At 44.4% G+C, this 20,420-nt stretch overlaps 1 protein-coding gene across 1 annotated transcript in view; it reads left to right on the forward strand.

The window, feature by feature from the left end:
• Positions 1-20,420, forward strand: part of CRIM1 (cysteine rich transmembrane BMP regulator 1) — a 208,396-nt gene that overhangs the window by 97,307 nt on the left and 90,669 nt on the right. The window contains exon 5 of the mRNA XM_052648451.1: positions 19,540-19,661. Within this exon, the coding sequence (XP_052504411.1) occupies positions 19,540-19,661 (122 nt within the window). The remainder of the gene's footprint in view (positions 1-19,539; positions 19,662-20,420) is intronic.

The following is a 20,420-nucleotide window of genomic DNA, read 5'->3' on the forward strand; positions in this document are numbered from 1 at the left end:
TATGGAGAATTCTGGGGGAGAAGCCCTTTACAGTCAGGATGGAGTATAAAGTATTGGAAGCTTTAGCAGAAGAGGTCTACCTTCCCCCTTTTCTGTAGGATTTATTGTACTTGCATAGACTAGAAAAGGAATCTGTGGACGTGTTTCCCCTCATCTTGAGGAATAAATTCCTCCCACCTTCATTCCCATCCAAATGGAATTGCCATTCTCAGTGAGACTGTCGCCCATTCAGGCCACTGACTGCCCTATTTCAGTACTTGCTCACTTTGTGAATCTTCTTTTGAGTTGCCTATTTTCAGTTCATTTTTTTCATTCAGTTGTTCATTCACTCATGGAACACGACCTGAGCTGAGCTCTTCTGGGTGTCCTTATCATGCATGGATACCTCTTTCCACTTTCATGCCTGCCAAGTACTGGTTCTCCCACCCATCCCTGCCCTTTCCAAGGACACGTTAGTCCCGCTCTCCTTGCTCCATCTCTGCATTTTCTTAATGCCCCATTCTCCATTGTCACCACTTTTGCTATCTTTTCTCTTGAACTTCATCCTATTTAGGGCTTTCCTGGTAGCTCAGCTGGTAAAGAATCCGCCTGCCATGCAGGAGACCTGGGTTCGATCCCTCAGTTGGGAACATCCCCTGGAGAAGGGAATAGCTACACTCAGTATCCTGGCCTGGAGAATTCCGTGGACTGTATAGTCCATGGGGTCGCAAAGAATCAGACATGGCTAAGCAACTTTCACTTTCATCCTGTTTAGACATCGTTCTTCTGTGTGATATAATTATCATGGTTAATTCTTCCTTCCCTCAGCTTGGTTTAGGCTTCAAGCACCTTGCTGGTACTTTTCATCCTTTTCTGTTCTATTGGAGCTTGAATACATTGTCAGGTAAATGGCAGCTCATTGTACCTTTCAGGAGATAGTGGGAAGGAATGAGTCTTAGTGGCTCTGGTCCTGAACCCTGCATGATTACAATAAGGAAAAATGGGACTATCCGTGGAGCTCACAACACTTCATGGTTCATAAGGCCATTTGTACATGTGCACAGATATACTTGCCAGGGAGTGCCTCCATGAGAAAGAAAACTTACAGAGAAAGTCGTGTCAGATGCATTGATCAAATGATGTCTTTGCAAGGAAGGGAGAAACAGGAAAGTCTTTAAGTAACATCTAGGTGCTGTAATAATGATAGCTTAAGTTACAGTGTGCCTTGCCGTTTACAAAGCTTTTTTTTAAATTTAACTTTTGCTGTCCTCATTTTGTCTTTCTGACTCCATGAGGAATTTACAGATACGAAAACAGATCTACAGAATAAGTGACTCGTGCAAGATCACAAGCGTTGTTTGGTACAGGGGACAGAGCAAGTCCAAGTCTTTAGCCTGAGTCCTTTGATTTAAAGCCCTGTACTCTCCACTGAATTTAAGAAAAACAATACTTTGTTGTTGTCTTAAAGTTCAGGAAACACATCAATGAATATGAGTTAATATCTCAACCATCATATTTGTTTATAACAGTGTAGTACATATTAACACAATATACATATGTTTCAGTTACTCACTGCTGTGTAACAAGCCACCCTCAAAAGTAGTTGCTTAAAACAGGGAAGATTTATTATTTCTCATGCCTCAGTGTGTTAACTGGGAGGTTCTCCGGCAGCTAGCTGGTGGCTCGTCTGGGACTGGATGCTCCAAGGTGGTGTCACTCACGTGTGTGGGCCGGAAGGGCCTGTCGCCCCCTGTGTGGTCCTTCATCCTGGCTCCTTCATATGATGGCAGAAACAAGGGAGGAAGGAGCAAAGCTTTAAAAAGAGACCAGCATGGAAGGCACAACAGCATCGCCTCCACTACATTCTGCTAGTATAAGCAATTCACAGAGTGAGCGTTGGTTCAAAGAAAGGGGCAGTGGATTCTGCCTCTAACTGGGAGAAACTGCAAAGAGTTTGAGGCCATTTGTAAGTCACCATAACATACATGTCACCAAAATAGGGACTCCTTTAGTTTTCCTTCTCTGATGGTGGAGAATTGGTGGAGTGCTACAGCTCTGTGACTCTTTTTCAAAGACCAGTGTCCTTCTGGCCTGGGGCTCATGGCCTCCTTTCTCCCAGCCACTCCCTTCTTGTTACTTCCTTCCCTAGCCAGTCAGCAATTTACCTGGGAGTAGATACACAATTTAGAAGCTTCTGAGCACTGCCTAAACTTTAAGCATCATTTAGTGATCATTATTTTTAACTCCTCTCCTTGCGGAATGTTGTGACTACTTCGTTAAACTTAGTTTTGCCCCATCACACAATAGGAAATACCATTTTGGGACACCACAGGCTCTGCCTAATAAAACCAGGTCGATTTTTAAAACATCTTACATCTAACAGAAAAGTCTGAAAGAATTTTTTGGCCTACCCAATACATAGCAATTCCCTTCTAGACTGATTGATTATAGAATGGTTGAGAGACCTGGACCCAGCAGGTGTGGTTGGAGTGTGGAGCCTGCCCAGGCTGTGCCTCTGTGCATCCCGTGACCTCCTGTGTCAGCCAGCTTAGACTATCTTAAGGAGAAAGCTCCTAGATCATGATTTTTTTTTTTTTTAAATCTATGCTCTGTATTCTTTGCTGTCCCCAGTACACATGCCTCATTTTACAGTTTTTCCTTTGCCCCTGTAATTTTTCACCAGGATTTTTAGGTACAGGTCCACAGGAGAGAAGTTAACTAGTTAAAAATCTAAAAGGTAATACCTCTCTTGTCTTTCCTTTTTCTGTACGTACGTTGTGAGTTTTTTAGCATCATTATGCCTCTTCTGCTGTGTTATGTGACTCTTCTTATGTTTTTATTAAGAAGATGAATGAATGTAATATGTTATTTACAGTCAGCCATTCTAAATTTATTTTAATGAGATTTGTCCCAAACTTTTTGTTCTGAAACATTCTGTTATCAATTTCTGTCTCTAAATATGCATTCCTTCATAGTTATTGAGAAAAATCCAATCCAGTTATTTTGAGGTGGAAATAAATGAAGTCATTGTTTATAACATTCAAAAACTTAAAATAGAGTTTCTCCTGGGTTGTGTGCAGTGTATCACGCCAGGTTCCCAAGCTCCCTCCTGGCTCCAGCCTCTCTCTGACTAAAGGGTCTGATTCTCTTCCAGAGCCTATATCCGGAACATTTATATCACTTGTTTTCTGAGACGCTATACTGAAAATCCTCTTTTATTTTTAAATCAAGATTTGGAAGCATTGGACTAAGCATTACTTAGTCCAAAGTAGTTAAAGATTTTAGAGTATCTGTTAGTTACAGTGTTGACTAATATGGGACTTTGGTTTTCACTAAAAAGCTTAACGGAATGTCTTGAGCACGTTAGATTCTGAGTACAGTTCCAGTGAAAATGCAGCTGAGCCTGAATCCCAGTGTTCCTCCACCCACCCAGGAGACAGGTTGTATGGCTCTTTGCTTTCAGGCAGGGTCCTACCTGCTGAGTGGCAGAGCACGGCTTTGTGAGCATGAGTCACAGGGCAGCACCGGTCTGCTGTGGCCCTGAGTTCACTCCCCTCTAGCTCCACCACTCAGGAGACCTCATGTTCCATGTCCTACACTTTCCTTTACATTGTAGTCTGTAAGCAAACGTGTACATGTGAGTCGACAGCTAAAGAACACTCCTCTGCCCTGTGAGCAAATGCATACATGTGAGTAGACAGCTAAAGAACACTCCTCCACACATGACCTAGTGCCGTGCAGAGAGAGCCCATGTCTAGATCTGAGTTCTAGAATCCATGTCCACTTATGCATGAATCTGGATAAGCCTCCTGACGTCATCTGGGTCCGTTTTCCTACCGAGAGAGGAGGAGACGAGGAGGGATTTGATTATCTCAAAAGTAACTTCTACCTTTAAACTCTTGGACTTCTCCCAAACTCTTCAGAATGGGGGGGCAGGGTGGAGGGTGGGGAAGAAACCCAACCTGCTGGTGATCAGAGACTTCTGGGAAAGAAGACAAGGAAAAGTTTTAGAAAATCCCAAGACTCAGAAGACAATGAGAGAGTGAGAGAGATGTTTTTCATCATGATAGGAAAGAGGTAAAGTCCAAAGGAAGTCATGAAAGAATTACTGTTCTTTGTTCTTTGGGTTTTTTTTTTTCTTAAAAAAATTAGGTAAGGCAAAATGAAATAAATTGTTAGTCTTATAAAAACGTTACAGACTAATCATTTAAACCAGGATAATCAGAACTGGTTGAATTGTGAAGGCCGAGTGGTAATCCAACAAAAGAGATTGCCTGTTGGTTAATGGCTAGCTGGATATTGCTAGTTGCTGTTTCTTTTTTTACATCTATAGATAGCCCCTTATATAGCAGGAACAGAGACTGTCTGGCCAAAGGCTGAATCCATAAGATAAGGATTTACTCTATTAAACTGCTTTCTAATAGAATGTGGATATCTCTGCCTGTCAGCCTGCCTTGATGGGTGCATTGTGGGGAGGGTGCTGTGTGTAGCATCGTTATAGCCCTGCAAACTCACTGGTGTGAGCTCCATCAACATGTACCTGGCTGCTGACTGGCTCCCACGGCCACATTCGTACCTGTTTGTCCCCAGCTATTGCTGCCCCGCTTTCTTTAAGGTCAAGTCTATGTCTTTGTCTCTCTTCCTTGTCACACCTCTTTATCCAGGTTCTCCATATTTTTATTGCATTTTTCTTTATTTCACTCTAAGTTGTGTATATACACACAGAGAGAGCATTATATTTGTGGAAGAGTTTTCGATTCTCTAACTTTATGATTAGACCATTTTTTTTCTATGTCTCTTTAAGTAAAGAATGGTCTATCAAGTTACAGCCCCTTGTCTTTGTTTGAGCCTCAGTTTTATTTCTGTCTCATAAGACATTGACCTTAGAAGACAATTTTTCACTCATACCCTGTTGTATATCATAAAGCTCCAAACACTGTAATTCCAGGAAGGGAAATAAGATAAAAAGAAGGATGCCCAACCCTGTTGTATAAGAAAGACACATCAGATATACAGCCCATGGCCAGAATGAAGGTCATGAGTTTTCCTACAGGATCTAAATAGTCATATGCTGCTGCTTCAGGGTGAAAATCCAGGATGCTTAGTTCCCTTTGCTCCATCCTGATCTCTTTGGACTCTGAAGAAAATTTGCCTTGTTGGTACTGTATTATATTATGATAATAGAGTCTTGGAGATTGCTACACACTGGTTTTTGTGACTGGCTGTAGATACTTAGAAAAGAAGCTTTCTGGGGTTTCAGAAGTTACAGCCTGAAATTGACTCATCCTGGATGAGGCCAGCAGAATGGAATCTTTGGCAGGTTGTCCTTTCCCTTCAGAAGTGCTTGAGTTACATCAAAATTAATCTAGCCACAAAGCTGCAGTGAGCAAAAACAAGGTGCAGATTTGGAAGTGCTCAGTTAAATAGCCAAGAACCATTGAGAACCTCGTGGAAGACAGAACACTGGGCTTGGTATGGGGGGTGGTGTAGAATAAGGTAAGGCTTAGGCTTGAAGGAACTCAACACCTCACAAATACCACCTCCACCAGTCTCAGAAAAGTTTCAGACCTTTGGAAGGTAATAAGAAAGGAACACACACACACACACACACACACACACACACACACAGGTAATCTGCCTTCCAGGAAGGAGTCAAGTCATAGACTGGATTTCTACCAAATAATGAAAACTGCATTTAAGAAAAAGCAATAAAGCAACCAGCAAGCTTTAAATCCAGACTAGGCAATCCTTAAATCCAAACTACGAAATCAAGGACCTCAAAAAACATACACACAGACAGAATCACTGATGATCCTTTTTCAAATCCCTCCATATTTGCCTGTCGTTTCAAAGCTTGGAATCTACAGTTCCCACCAGCTTATAGAGAAGTCACAGTTCTCTCTTCTGCATCATTTAACATCTATCCACTTTTGAGTAATTGGAGAAGGAAATGGCAACCCACTCCAGTATTCTTGCCTGGAAAATCCCATGGACAGAGGAGCCTGGCAGGCCACAGTTCATGGGGTCGCAAAGAGTCGGACGCAGCTGAGCACTTTTGAGAGTCTGAGAGAGTCAGTGTCAGTGTCAGTATCGGAAATACCTTAACTTTCTCTTGGTTCCTACACGTGCACTTGGGTGGTTCCGTTTTCTAGAGCTCCGCAGTCAAGTCTTGACTCTAGAACCTCAGCCTGTCTTCAACTGAATGGTGCCTTTAGGAGGGTGCTAGGAAGCAGGAGAAGGCAATGGCACCCCACTCCAGTACTCTCGCCTGGAAAATCCCATGGACAGAGGAGCCTGGTAGGCTGCAGTCCATGGGGTCATGAAGAGTCAGACACGACTGAGCGACTTCACTTTCACTTTCACGCCTTGGAGAAGGAAATGGCAACCCACTCCAGTGTTCTTGCCTGGAGAATCCCAGGGACGGGGGAGCCTGGTGGGCTGTCCTCTATGGGGTCACACAGAGTCGGACATGACTTAGCAGCAGGGGCCAGGGGGTAGGCGGGATGATTATACAAGGGTCAGAAACATGGAGGACAGGACTCATCATGGGCACATCAGCCCAACCAGACAGGGACGTCAAAGCCAGAAACTTCCTGCAGGTGGCTCAGAAAAGCCAGGTTCCTCCTCAAAGCTCAGGGAGCCCCTCTTAGTCCTCTGAGACAGTGTTAAGTTTTAGATCATCCAGTAACAGTTTCTGTAGATCCCTGTGTTCCTAACAATGTGCTGGGTGATTAAGTTGCTTGTATGATGCTTACTGAAGCTAACCAGTCAGAATTATTCCTGAATATTCATTTTCAAAAGGACTTGATCAGATTAAAGCCTTGTAATTAATTATCATGTCCATCTGTTCCCAAGACCTTGTCTTGAAGAAGATGGTGGTTTTTTTTTTTCAGATTAATCTATTAGTAGACAAATTTCTCTAATTCAGTTCATATTTTGGTTGTTCCCTTTCATTTGAATAATTTATCCAGCTGCTTTGGGGATAAATAAAATTAACTTACACAGTATGTAAAATATGCATTAGCATAGGGCAGATTTAAAACATTCCTGACTCTTGACATGCTATCATGCAGCATTCTGTTTTTAAATACATGCAGAAAAATTTGGAAATACATTTGAAGCCCTTCTTTCTCAACTAAGAAAAGAACTTCTATTCTGTTGCCCTCTGTCACAGTAATTTTTGGCCCAAAGGAGCAAGTCAGCTCATGACTAAAAAAGCCAGAGTCTATATTAAACTCTGATGTTTGTAAAACAAAATAATTGTAGGAATTCCATGTTATTATTGGACTTGTCCCCAGAATGAAGAAAATATGCTTTCCTAGAAGTAAAACCCTTGCCCATTGGAGATGAACTATCTCCCTAATAAAGAGTTTAATTTGTCAATAATTCACTTCAGATGTGTAACCCTGTACTTCCTATACGAGTGTCTTATGCCTTTTGTGTTGCATTTGACCAGTGTCTATTCTTATTTTGTACTTGTTTCACTTCTGAAACAAAAAGCCTTAGGCTGTCACTCAGGAGCTTTCAGTTTGATATGAGGGAGACTGGCCATCACCAGATGATAAATACATGGCCCTCTGACTGTCACTGAAAGAAAGTCACTCAGCTGAATTCATAAGACTTTCGTTAAAAATGGAAAGAAGAATCCACAGCCTGGATAATATGGAATCTCAGAGGGCTTTCCCCACCCACCCTCATTTGATAGCAGCAGCAGCATCATGATTCAGCCTATTGGAGGAATAGCTCCAGACAGTCCTGCAGAAATGTTTTGTGAAGTTACTTAGAAACTAACAAGTAAATCTAACCTGTTAAAATCCTCCCTCTTCTAGAAATGCCAAAAACAGCACCCAGTACTGTGGACTGTATTTTTCTCTTCATTGCCCCTTTACGTGGGCTGTAGGTGATAAGACTCATCATTGTGTGGACACAGTTTGCAGAGGGTTGAGAGTTATATTGGCTTAGTGGACATTTACCTGCTTGACTGCAACCCTGAAGACAGAGACAACTGGTGTTTTTTTTGGACTTTTGCTCAGTCTGTTGTGAATGTATTAGCACACAGACAAGCACATTTTAAATGATCCTTTCCTGATTTTGCCTTTGTTTGTATGCTTTGGCTCTTGTAATAAGAGGATGGAGTACTTTGACGTCCATTAACTAGATCATGGATTCTTGAAGACTCTTATGGCACTTTCTAAGACGTGACTTCCTAAGACGTTAGATTGTGTACTTTTTTGAGGACAAGGATGCACCTTGTAAGTCTCAATCTCCTCGTTGTCTTTCATAGGTAAATACTCAGTATATGCTTTTAGTTAAATTTATAGGTAGTTAAGCTGTAGTAAGTCCTAGAATCAGAATCCCATGTTTTTAGTCTGTATGGAGAACAAATACTTGAGTGTTTATCATATGCTGGTTGTTTTGCTAACCTTGTAGGGATAAGAAGTAGAGACTGATGTCAAGGAGCTTACAGTCTAAAGGAAAGACAGATGTAGATAATTGGAGCAATTTAAAGTGCTACGTGCTTTAGAAGTAGAATTATGCAAAAAAAAAATAAGCTTATAAAGAGATACTGATTTCGATTTGGAATTTGACTGTTGGATTTCACTTTTGAGCTCAGTCTTTAAGAATGAGTCAGAGTTCACTAGATGGAGAAAGAGGAAAGGGCACTCTAGGCTACTGTGGTCATCGATTTTCATATTTTTAATGTGTCTTGCAACTTAAAAAACAACAATACTGTGTATTAACACATATATATGGAGTTTAGAAAGACGGTGACAATGATCCTATATGCAAGGCAGCAAAAGAGACACAGGTGTAAAGAACAGACTTTGGACTGTGTGGGAGAAGGCAAGGGTGGGATGATATGAGAGAATAGCACTGAAACATGTATATTACCATATGGAAAATAAACGACCAGTGCAAGTCCAATGCATGAAGCAGGGCACTCAAAGCCGGTGCTCTGGGACAGAGTGATGGGGTGGGGGGGGCGGGGGTTAAGGATGCGGGCACATGTGCACCCATGGCTGACTCATGCCAGTGTATGGCAAAAACCGCAACAATATTGCAATTACTCTCAAAGTGATTATTTTTAAAAATTAGCACTGATCCCACTCACGCAGGTAGTGCTGCTGCTGCTGCTAGTGCAGGAGACACAAAGAGATGCAGGCTCGATCCCTGGGTCAGGAAGATCCCCTGAAGTAAGAAATGGCAACCCGCCCCAGTATTCTTGCCTGGAGAATTCCACAGACAGAGGGAGCCTGGCGGGCTACAGCTCATGGGGTCGCGAAGAGTCGGGCACGACTGAGCTAGTGAGCACACAGCACACTTGATGACTCAAGAGAAACGGAATTCATGCTCATGTTGCTTTTCCTTTTTTCCTTTGATAATCATCCCTTTTGCAAAACTACATCACTAGATGATTTTTACTTTCTTACCGCTTTCAATTAAAGGTACTTGCTAGTATGGTACACCAGGGCCCTTGTTACCCAGCTCTGGCCTGTCTCGCTACTTCATGTCTCCCGCACGTTTTCCCCACAATGTCCCCCAGTTCCCCAGCCCAGCATACAATATCCTCCTAGTGACTTGAACCATTTGCTCCAGCCTAAACACACTATTCTTTCTTGCCTCTGTAAATGTGTGTAGTTTCTTCCCTCTTCCAGGAATGTCTGTCCCTCCACTCTCTCTTCCCCATGTGGCATGAACACTTCCCATCTGTGCCCACTCTCACTACCCTGCTCATACACACACATACACACAGCATCTGCTCTTTGTGCCTGCAGTTGGAAGAATGATCCTAAGGGTTGAACGGAGGTCTCCAGACACATGAGGGACTCCAGGGTTGAAGATGCAGAACAGCTACTGCCAGAAGTGTGGTTTTTTCCGTCCACCAGTCATCAACAGCTTGGGTATCAGGACCAAGCAAGTCACTGGTTTGATCTCCAGTTTGCAGCTGGCTGCCTTGGAGCTTTGACCCCAAGACATGTTTTCTTGGCATTGCCCTTTTTTTTTTTTTTGAGGGGGGGATCCCTCTTTAAATTAGTCATCAACATTTAAAACCTGGGATTCTTCATGTAAAAATCTGGTGTCTCTTGAGCAGTCGGAAGGCACAGTGACACTGACTATACGTTTCTGCCTGGAGTGAATAGTGAAGCCCCCTCAGAGGGCACAGACCCTCTAGAGTTGTCCACAACACCCTTCCGCCCTTTGAAAGAAGACAGTCATATTTGCCATTTCAGGGTGTATCTGACTTGGGTTTGATGTCAAGGGACGAGATATGGATGCAGGTTAAAGGGGCAGGGAATTTAGAAGTATCATGAAGCTGGTGGCTCAGGTAAAATGCCCTGGGTTTGGGGGCTGTTTTTGTGAAGGAGGTACCATCAGATGAGGCCCAGGCTTAGCATAAAAGGGAACCACTTAGAATAGAAGTCTCAGTAAGGTTGAGGACTCGGTGTGGTGGGAGCCTGGGCCTGAGACAACGGAAAGGAAAAATGAACCATTATTCTGGAAATGCCAAAATCAACCCCCAATGTTGTGGACTGCAGCAAGTCTGATTTGACATTTGAGAGAACTGTGGCTGGTGAAAGCAGATGGCTGAAGTGAAGGGGCAGCAAGGGTCACTGGAGTCCAAAAGATCAGGTGAGGGGGTCAGGATGGTGAAAAGGCTTCCTCCACATAGACCTGGAAGCTTCCAAATGATAGTGATATGGAATAGTTCACAGGTGTTGAGTGCTTCTATGTTCCAGGCACTGTGCTGGTTACTTTTCACACATCAATGTATTGAATCCACGTCGCAATCCCATGAGAAAGGGAAGCTTGAATCATCCTTGTCCTACATGTGGAACAAGTGAGCTTGAGAAAGCTGATGGGGTGCCCAAGGTCAGACAGCTCCCAGTGGCCAGAACTCAGCCTAAGATTCCTGCATGTCAGAGCACATTCTCTGAACCTCCACCCCTCTGTAGGAAATGGGCAGGAGATAAAGCCCCAGGGGGCCAGCGGGGCTTGCGTGGAGGCTTGAGGGAGCAAACAGCAGCGTAGGGCTGGCCTATAGCCACTGTGAAGAACAAGCCCAGAGCAAAGGTGAGTGTGGGGCCGTTCATGGTCTCACCTTGAGGAAGTAGTCTTTTCAGGTGAGCCAGGTAAGGGAGAGAACAGATTTGATGGTGCACTTTGTGATGATGATCGGACTCTGGGAGAGGAAAGGGTAGGGGGGCGGGCAGAGCAGTGGGCATGAAAGATGAGTCCCTGGGAAGCAGGGCGATCTCTGAGGATGTGCATTGCCTTGAGGATGGGAGACCAGGGGATCTTGCACTTTACACTGATGACAAGGATGAGAGGTCTGGGAATCAACAGCCCTAAGGGATCCAGGGGACGTGTGCTCAAAGTCAGCTCTTTCAGTGCCAGCTCAGGCCACAAGCAGCTCTGAGGGCCTACAGAAGCGTTAGCAGCCCAGGTGGTGGAAGGCCTCCACATTTCCAAATAGTCCTGATGTTGGAGTTTGTTCTTCACGTGATCCAGAGGGGAGACAGAATGGTCCTCATCCACTTGTGTTCTGGTTTGTTTATTTTGTTTATATATATCCGATACCTCCCTAAACCACACTTCTTGAACCAAGCACCAGGCCCTGTGTATCCTGAGTCCACCCAGCTGAGTGCCTGTTGCACGCACACACTCAGCAGAGAGTTCCAGAATCACTGCATGTTCACCAGCAAGCTGCCCCCACGTCCTGAAGCATCCATTCCTAAGGCAGTCAGCAAATCCAGCCCTGAACCAGGAACACCTGATGTTGCTTTATTAGAACATACTGTCCCCACCAGACCCACTCCTTCTCCTTCCCAGAGCTCAGCGTGCTGGTGTCTTCTCCTCCTGCTCTTCCTGCCTGGGCCTCCACGCACCTCTCTCTCCTGTCCCCTCTGCAGCCGTCCTGCCCGCCATGGAAGTACACGCCAGTGTCTTGCTCTAGGCCTGGGGAGGTGAAGGCAGAGAGCTTCTTGTCCTGGGTTGTGGTAGTTATCAGGTTATTGGACCATGCTCAGTTCAGTTCAGGACCCCCACCAGATCCGAGGTCTTGTGTTTCGTGGGCCCTGGGATGCTTCCCAGCTGTATGTCTGTGCCTCTGGTTCCCCCACAGCCAGGAGGAGTCTCTTGGGAACAGTCCCAACTCTCTTCTTGTTTAAACAGTCTTGGGATAGAGGACCTGTGCAACGTACACTGGCTTTCTCCTGACCTTACCTGCTTACTGTAGGGCTTGGCTCCGGAAGGTGATTTCTAAGAATGGCATGAGCCCACAGCTCCTATTGTCTTATGATTTATACCACTTTTCTCTCAAACTTAGTACCTACAGTTTAGTTCCTTCAGCCACAGTCCAGCATTGAGAAGCCATAGTCATCGGCCCCTTGATAAAGTTAGGAAGAGGGTGGTCATAATGCCTGTGTCATTAAGGGCTTCCAGTGGACTTTACTGTCATTATTAATACCGTGCAGTGGGAAATGCAGAGGACCGTTTTCTCTGTTTGCCCTCCGTTGATACTGTCCCTTTACTGAAGCAAATCCTTCCACTGCTCCCCACAGAAAAATGCAAAATACAACAGCAACCAAAAAGCACAGAGTGATTTTACTGTTGTCTTTGAAGGGAAAGTGATGCCGAACATGGGGTTTCTGGTTTTACAGGTGAAAAGAGGAGTGAGGAGGCCTCTGGGAGGAGGCCTCTGGGAGGAGGCGTGTGGTCCTTGAAGCCAGGCCCTGTGCTTGCTGCTACGGCTAAGGCACATGCTGAACCTCCTGAGTGGTGGAAATGAAAGAGATGGTGAAGGAATGATCTGGGGATGGTGTGCGGTGGGGGTTGTCACTTAGTAGTAAATCTTACAGATGAAGCAGGAGAAACGTGGTGAGAAACTAACATAGGGAGGGCAGCTTTCTATCAGGTTAGGCAGGCCCTCAGCTGGGAAACTCATTTGTTTTTGGAGGTTTTATTTTCAGTCTTCTTTAAAAAAAAAAAAAAAAAACACAGAACTTACACATAGCTAGAAAGAGGTTAGAAATTTAATCAGTAGAAAGTTAGTAGATAGATCAGATTTAATTAAAGTTGAAGCTACTTTTTATAGACTAGGAATATGTTTTATGTGTCATTATAACTTCCGTTACTGACAGTTATTTTATTTTTATGGTGTGTGGAATCCTAGTAGTACACGTGCTTTGCCCTTTTAATTCCACATTTATTCTTGTTTCCTGTGTAAAGAGAGCACTGCCTCCCGCCTAAATAGAGTCATTTTTTATTTATAGACAGTGATTCTCTCCTTGCCAAGGGCTCAGCACTCAGCTTGGATGTGGAATGCATCCAGGGTTGGGAGACATGTTTGCAGGGGCCTCAATAAGTGGTGTTTCCTCCAGGAACAGGTAGAAATGACAATCTGCTAGGGGACGACGAGGAGTCTGATAGTTTGCTGCTCTGTTGAGTGGTGGGAGGAGGGGCCAAGAGGACCCTTCTCCCCACAGCGTCTTCTGCTAACTCCCTGTGCTTTAGCGTCCTTTGCAGTTTCTGTCGTCATTGTGGTAAAACAGACTGTTGATTCTTCAATGTAGTTGTGAAGACATGCCTGGTAATCCGGAGATGCCAGCATTGAGTGTATCGTTCCTCTTCCTGCATTCTCCTTGGGCAAAGAAGGAAGAGACAAGGCCCATCATGAGCCGGGCCTGAAGGTTGAGGTGCTTGGTGAGGGGGAAGTGGGGAAGGGAGAGACTGTGATGTGCTTCGAGGATGAGGTGCAGACAAGGAGAGGCTGCAGACGGGATGGGCCAGGATCAGACTGTGATGGGAATGACAGTGTTGGAATCCTGGGATTTTATAGTTAGAAGAAAGCACATGAAGGTCCAACCATCTCATTTTAAGGAGGAGAAAACTGAGCATCCCACAGTTTAAGTGGCTGGCTAGCAGTCATCCGTTTTCTGATGAGTGATGGTATTGGATAGTGAATTCAGTTACTTTCTTCATTCCACGTCTCTTAACCCGTAGGCTAGCTATGTTCAGGCAGGAAGGGACTTAGTAAATGATCGAGAGTAAGTGCTGCTGATCAAAATAGACTACTCAGTAAAATGACAAAACTAGCTGCACGTGGCCTTTGCCACTGGGAAGTGCAACCTGCGTTATTGAGACTCTGCCGTTGTTGTTCAGTCACTTGGGCGTGTCTGACTCTTTGCCACTGTGTGGACTGCAGCACGCCAGGCTTCCTTGTCCTTCACCATCTCCCAGAGCTTGCTCAAACTCCTGTCCGTTGAGTCAGTGATGCCATCCAACCATCTCATCCTGTGTCACCCCCTTCTCCTCCTGCCTTCAATCTTTCCTAGCACCAGGGTCTTTCCCAGTGAGTCAGCTCTTCGGCATCAGGTGGCTTCAACTTCAGCATCACTTCCTTTAGGAGCAAATTGTTCAGAAAGTGGGCCCCAGATTCCCAGTGGAATCTCCTGGAGATCTTATTATCCAGGCTGCTTCTAGAGCCCTGCCCCAGACACTCTCAGAGAAGCAGTCCTTGACAATGGTGCCCTGGAATCTGCATTCTAAACAAATTCCATAGTCTTTCCCTCCACACACTGATTTTGAAAAGCACTGCACTGAGTAGCTCTGTGTCTAAAATTTATAAAAAATAAAAAATTTAAAAACAATGCACGGTCCAACTTCTGACTTACTAGCCATAAAAAAAAAAATCTTATTCCAAATTATTGTTTGGATGTCTTTATCTCATTCAGTTTTTTCATTACAAGACAAATAAGACATGTCCCTGCACGAGGGGAATTCACAGGAGAAGCAGTAGGATTTTGATTTTGTACCAGGAGCAGCTCTATACCAGGAGAGAGAGCTAACTAATCCTGGTTGCTTATTTGATGAGAGAAGGCCTTGTGGAGCAAGCAGGTGGCCTTAAGGCTGCATGGGATTTGCCTGGCGAGAAAGAGAGGCAGGCATTTGAGACAGAGTGGCTGGCTGAGCTGTGGCACTGAGTGATGGAGGTGGGGAAGGAGGATTCAGTGAATCGCAGGTTGCCGTTGTCACTGTCTGCATATGTGTGTCACGTATGTGTGCAGACATATTCTACTGTCTTCTCCACACGTCACAGAATATGGAAGCTAGAAGATAAGTGGAGACTTGACTTGGGAGCACCTCGAAAGTTGTGCTGGGACTCAGGCCTGCCCGGGACTGTCTGTGTAGGTCAGGAAGTAAATGACACAAAGGGAAGGCCGGAGTGCGCACTGCTTTTCAGCCCAGAGAACCAGCCCACGCAGGCCTCCTAAGGAGGGGAGTGCCCTCTAGGGGCTTAGATGATTTTTCCGAGTGCTGCTCATCTTTCTGCTTGCCACTAAGCTGGATCTGTTACCTATTGGAGAGGGAAGAAAGACAGCTTCACTAACCTACCTGGCTGCAGCTGTGATTACATTATGCAAACATTTATTAATGTGGTACCTTGATTGATGATTATCTTAATACTGAGGATAACATTAAAGGCTTGATTTTCAGGCAGATTGCAAATACAAGTTGGTTCTTGTTGGAGGTTCAAAAGCCCTTAGCCTATGATTCCTTTTATATGAGCTGACCAAAATAAGAAGATCCATGGAGAAAGAATAAAGACTCGTGATTGCCAGGGGTTGGGAGAAAAGAAATGGGAAATACAGGCTTCTTTATGAGATGATGAAAATGTTCTAAATTTAGGTAATGGTAATGGTAGCCCAACCCTGCGAATATAAATACCATCGAACTGTATACTCAACAGGGGTGGATTTTATAGTATGTGAATTGTGTCCCAATAAAGCTGTTGTTTTATTGGTTTTCTTTAAAAAGCCCTTAGCACTTCTGCTCCAGGTGTCCTAAGAGAAGTGTGGTGTTTAGGGTTTCAGAGAGGAGTTATTATCTAAAGTAATCTAGAAAGACAGATGGTACCTAGACAGACCGCGGGAGATGAAGGCTAGATAAAGAGTGTTCAGCAGGGAGTAGGGTAGTAGGCAATGCAGAGACAGCAGAGGGAGGGCTTGTTTGGAGAAGGTGGCTAGCATCAAGAGAATGAAGAGAAGTTCTGTATTTGAATAAAGATACGCGGAGGACGTGAGAGTGTTGAATGCTAGGCTGACAAGTTTATCAGTTAAATGAAGAGTAACTGAAGGCTTTTGACTACAGAAGTACAGGAACTGAACCCATAGGTCGAGTGTGGCATGAACTGGGAGAAGGAGAGACCTAGGTGAGGGGAGACCAGGTCGGAACCTGGAAATTGGGGGATGGAAGGTTTTAGAAGTGAGGAGTAAGTGTGGACATCAGTTTACTTGTAGGTTAGTCTGTTTGCTCAGCCACTAACCCACATGTTTTCCCATTCCATTGCTTGTTCTTTATCCATGCTTTGGGGTAAAGGGTAAGAGGGAGATTGGGAGGAGGGACCAGAAAAAGAATAAGGATGAAGAGAAATGGTGATAAGGGCAAGATTCTGCTTGCATGCTTCAGTTGCTCTGTAATTTAGCATTTCCTCCTCATGACTCACTATAAATAACAGGATAGGAAACCTTATTCGATTTCAGATCAGTTGACGAGGCTGCCTGCCTCACTATTCCCATCTGTGGAAGGGAAGACTCCCCACCTCCAGTGTAGGTAAACCAGAGAATCTAGAGTAATCTTACTAGAGAATTTTGATCAAGCTGCCTTGAACTCAACATTACTTATAATGTAATAGATTTCCTTGGAATAAAGGTTCCTGATCGGCCCTCATTTGTTACCTGAGACAGTACAGACTTTATCCATCAAAAGAGAACTCACATGAGCTGTATTTTGTTGAACTGTGTCAAATTGCCGTTTGACTATTTTTGATCTGCAAAGAAGGCAGTTTTGTAAAGCCTCAACCTAAGAGATACTTGCTCAGTAGATATCCGATGTGAGCCCAGATTTTCCCCTGTTGGTTTCCTTCATAGGTTCCTTCCTTTTTAAGGTGCTAGTGGCCTTGAACACCTGCTAGTTTCAGGTTCTGAGGAGTCAAAGGTGGCAGTAACTACGGAGGGCTTGCCCAAGGGCTGGTCCAGAAGGGGAAGGAAGCAGGAGCAAGCCGTCCAGCCAAAGCCAGGGCATCGGAATCCTTGGTGCTGTATTGTGTATAGTCCTTCTGGGTTTAGAAATAAAAATTCAGCCTAAAGAGTTTTCCTTTCCTCAGTGGGTTACTAGATCTGCAGCGTGCCAGAGACGACTCGTATGGGTCTCTAAAAACATGAGAGAAGTATTTTAGAAAGTGGGAAATAGGTTAAATGTAAAAATGGGGGAAGCAGGTTTCCCTGGTGGCTTGTGGCGAAGAATCCACACGCAGTGCAGGAGACACGGGTTCAGTCCCTGGGTGGGGATGATCCCCTGGAGAAGGAAACGGCAGTCCACTCCAGTATTCTCATCTGGGAAACTCCACGGACAGAGGAGCCTGGCGGGCGGCAGTCCATGGATCACAAAAGAGGCAGATAAGACAGCGACTAAACAACAACAAAGCGGGGAGAATAGACTTAAGGCGAACTTGGTTATGCTTTTCAAGTTGGTGTGATTTCTGACAGCCTAGCACAAAGCCTGGCACACAAGCGCACATGCGTGTTCAATAAAGATCTCTGAAAGGTCAAAAGACATCAGATGAGGTATTTATTGCTCGGTCGTGTGCTCCCTGGTGTTTAACTTAGAGTGATTTCCTAGAACCCAACAGTGGGAGAGAAGATACCCAATCCCCAAAGATGTGGAAGGCTGGCCAGCTGTTCTTGTAGGATGCTTTCATCGGCATTACATCCAGATACTGGGATCAGGGCGGGGCCTCTCAATGCTCTTTCCCCATTAGTCTGTGAACTCTGAAAAGTTAAAGTTGTACAGAGTGTTAAGTGCAGTAAATGTAAAGGATACATTGTTACTATAATGTCACAGGAATATGATCATCTGTTTAAAACTGCAGTGGCCACACACATAAAAATGAGAGACCGTCGCATAACCTTTCCAGGGACTAAAAGCTCAGTTCATGTTTACTCAGCCGTGGAAGGTGACTGTCCTGTAGGAATACAGATTATGAATTGAGAGCTCCTCGCTCTGCTCACACCAAACAGCCAAACATTTATTCTAAATCACAGTCAGAAATACCACTGCAGCAAAACCTTAATTACCTAACAACCTCAGCTTCACTATAAAGCATATATGGCCATTTCCCCACAAGGAAGAGGCCTCAGAGGGGTCACTCACACCTGTCCAGTGGCTTTAATGATCTTTGGTGAAGATATTATCTGAATTCATTTCTATTTTAGTTCTACACTTAACTAAATTGTCATTAAGTCTCTGGGTCTGATTATGGAAGTACTTGTGGAAGGCAGACATTTTATTTTAGAAAAGATCTGAAGAAAAATAAGAGAACAAAACAATCAAATAAGAAGAGAAAAAACAGAATTAATGAATTGAGGTGTTACTAGTTCTTCCCTCCTGGGAATGTTACCCTCCCCGAATCTTGACCTCTCTGGTACATAAATACCCACATGCTTCCGGCAAGGATGTCTCCTTTTAAGAGGCCTTCCCTTCACTCCAGTCAACCTGGGAACTCCCTTAGTCATCCTCTCCACCTCTGACCCACACTTCCATTGCCAGGGGAGTCCCGGGCAGAGCCTGGCTGCTCCTCCCTTGTGTTACATTTACATCCTGACGCCCTGCTGCACTGGGCTTCTCATTTCCTGCCTCCGGTTTCATTCTGACACATCAACATCGGGCAGTAGACAACATCTTTTTCTCTTCTTTTTTTTTTTTTTAAACCTGCCTCTTATTTTCCTGCAGTCAAGCAAGTTTTGCAGGAGAATTGAAGTTAAGGGCGAGAGCCAACAGAGGTAGTTTGCATTCAGAAGAATGTACACATGCAGCTTAGAAACCTAAAACACGAAAACGCTCAGCATCCAGATAGCTGTCACAAAATCCATTTGCTACAGCTTATACCCTTTATTTGTAAAAAGCTCCGTGGTCTTTAATCATAATCTATATTTTTTATTATATAATTATAAATTAATATAGCTCCAGAGGAGGGTGCTACTAGGCACATTCACACTGATTAAAAAAAAAAAAAGCTGAAAAACTAATGACCTATTAGTTGAAAGAATCGAGTCAGAAACATTGCTGAGAAACACCTAAAGGTCAACAGCAGCAAAGCAGCATCATAGAATCATTAGAAAATGCAGGAGCACCGTTCTGTGTCAGCCCGTCCAAGCATCACTGATGTCTGGAGAGACAGGATAATGTATGTCATCAAGAAAGTGTCTGTTATGCTCAATACCAGTCTGGTTAAGTAAGAAATGAAGTAATGCATTTTAGGAATTTTTCTGTCCAAATGGTTAATGTTAAATTTCTGGGCGTATACTAAGGAGATGAGCCTTAGTTATTTGGAATGCCGATTATGTTAGGACCCACTCCCCGTTCCCCCGGTGACACCAGATACACAGGACAGTGTCATGGAGAGGGGTGAAGAGTGTGCCGGCCACTTTGTTTGTGGTCTCCCAACTTCTGTGTTGTTGTTTATTCACGGGGTTTTCCTTCCCTTTTCTCTGGTTTCAGATGCGAGTGTCTCTCTGGCTTATGTGGTTTCCCCGTGTGTGAGGTGGGATCCACTCCCCGCATAGTCTCTCGTGGAGATGGGACACCTGGAAAGTGCTGTGATGTCTTTGAATGTGTTAATGGTACGTGGGGTTTCTCTTGTTCTCAGCGAGCATACATTTGTGCAGGAGGAGGAGGGAGGGTTCAATCTAGCCGCTTCTGTCTTTTTAAAAGGCAGACAACATGCTCAGGGAGTTGATGAAACTCAGGATAGCTGCTCAAGACCCCACCATGCAGTAGGGAAAGTTAGGAAGGGAAGCCTCATTCCATCTTGTAGAGAAGGCATTTTTGAAAAGGTCATCGCAGACTACACGTGGCCGTCACCTTCTGCTGTGTGTCAGTAGTTGAGAAATTCTAGGATTGCAGGAAAAGGACCACAGAAAATGTGGCTGTGTTCTTCCAGTCGGAAGACCTCATCCCGCTACTCCTGGAGGTAGTCTGTGTAACTAAGGCCACGCTGTGGCATTAGGCCATGGAGTGACCACAGTTTGAAAAGAGAAAGGACCGTGTTCCTCTGGTTCATCCTTTTTCTGCTTAGAGGAAACACTTCTGGCCAGCCGCTAGTCAGTAGTATTGTCCTCATTAAAGCCGGAAACTTGTGGGCCAAAAAAGCCATTCTTCAGCCCCAGGATTCCTTCACAAAAAATCCACCTCTCTCCCTCTCACCTTTCAGCAGAGGGTTTGGTGTGTGACGACCTGGTGTTTATTGAATTTAGATGCTAGAAGGGAGGAGAGCCTAAATCACGCTCCTCCATCAGAATTTTCGGAAAAGCGAATAAACTCAAGCAAGTGAACTGTCAGTAATTTTTAGAGAGCATTATTTAGTCAGTACTTAGACACAC

The sequence above is a fragment of the Budorcas taxicolor genome, chromosome 11 (genome assembly GCF_023091745.1).
Source record: "Budorcas taxicolor isolate Tak-1 chromosome 11, Takin1.1, whole genome shotgun sequence".
In the NCBI taxonomy this organism is placed as follows: Eukaryota; Metazoa; Chordata; class Mammalia; order Artiodactyla; family Bovidae; genus Budorcas; species Budorcas taxicolor.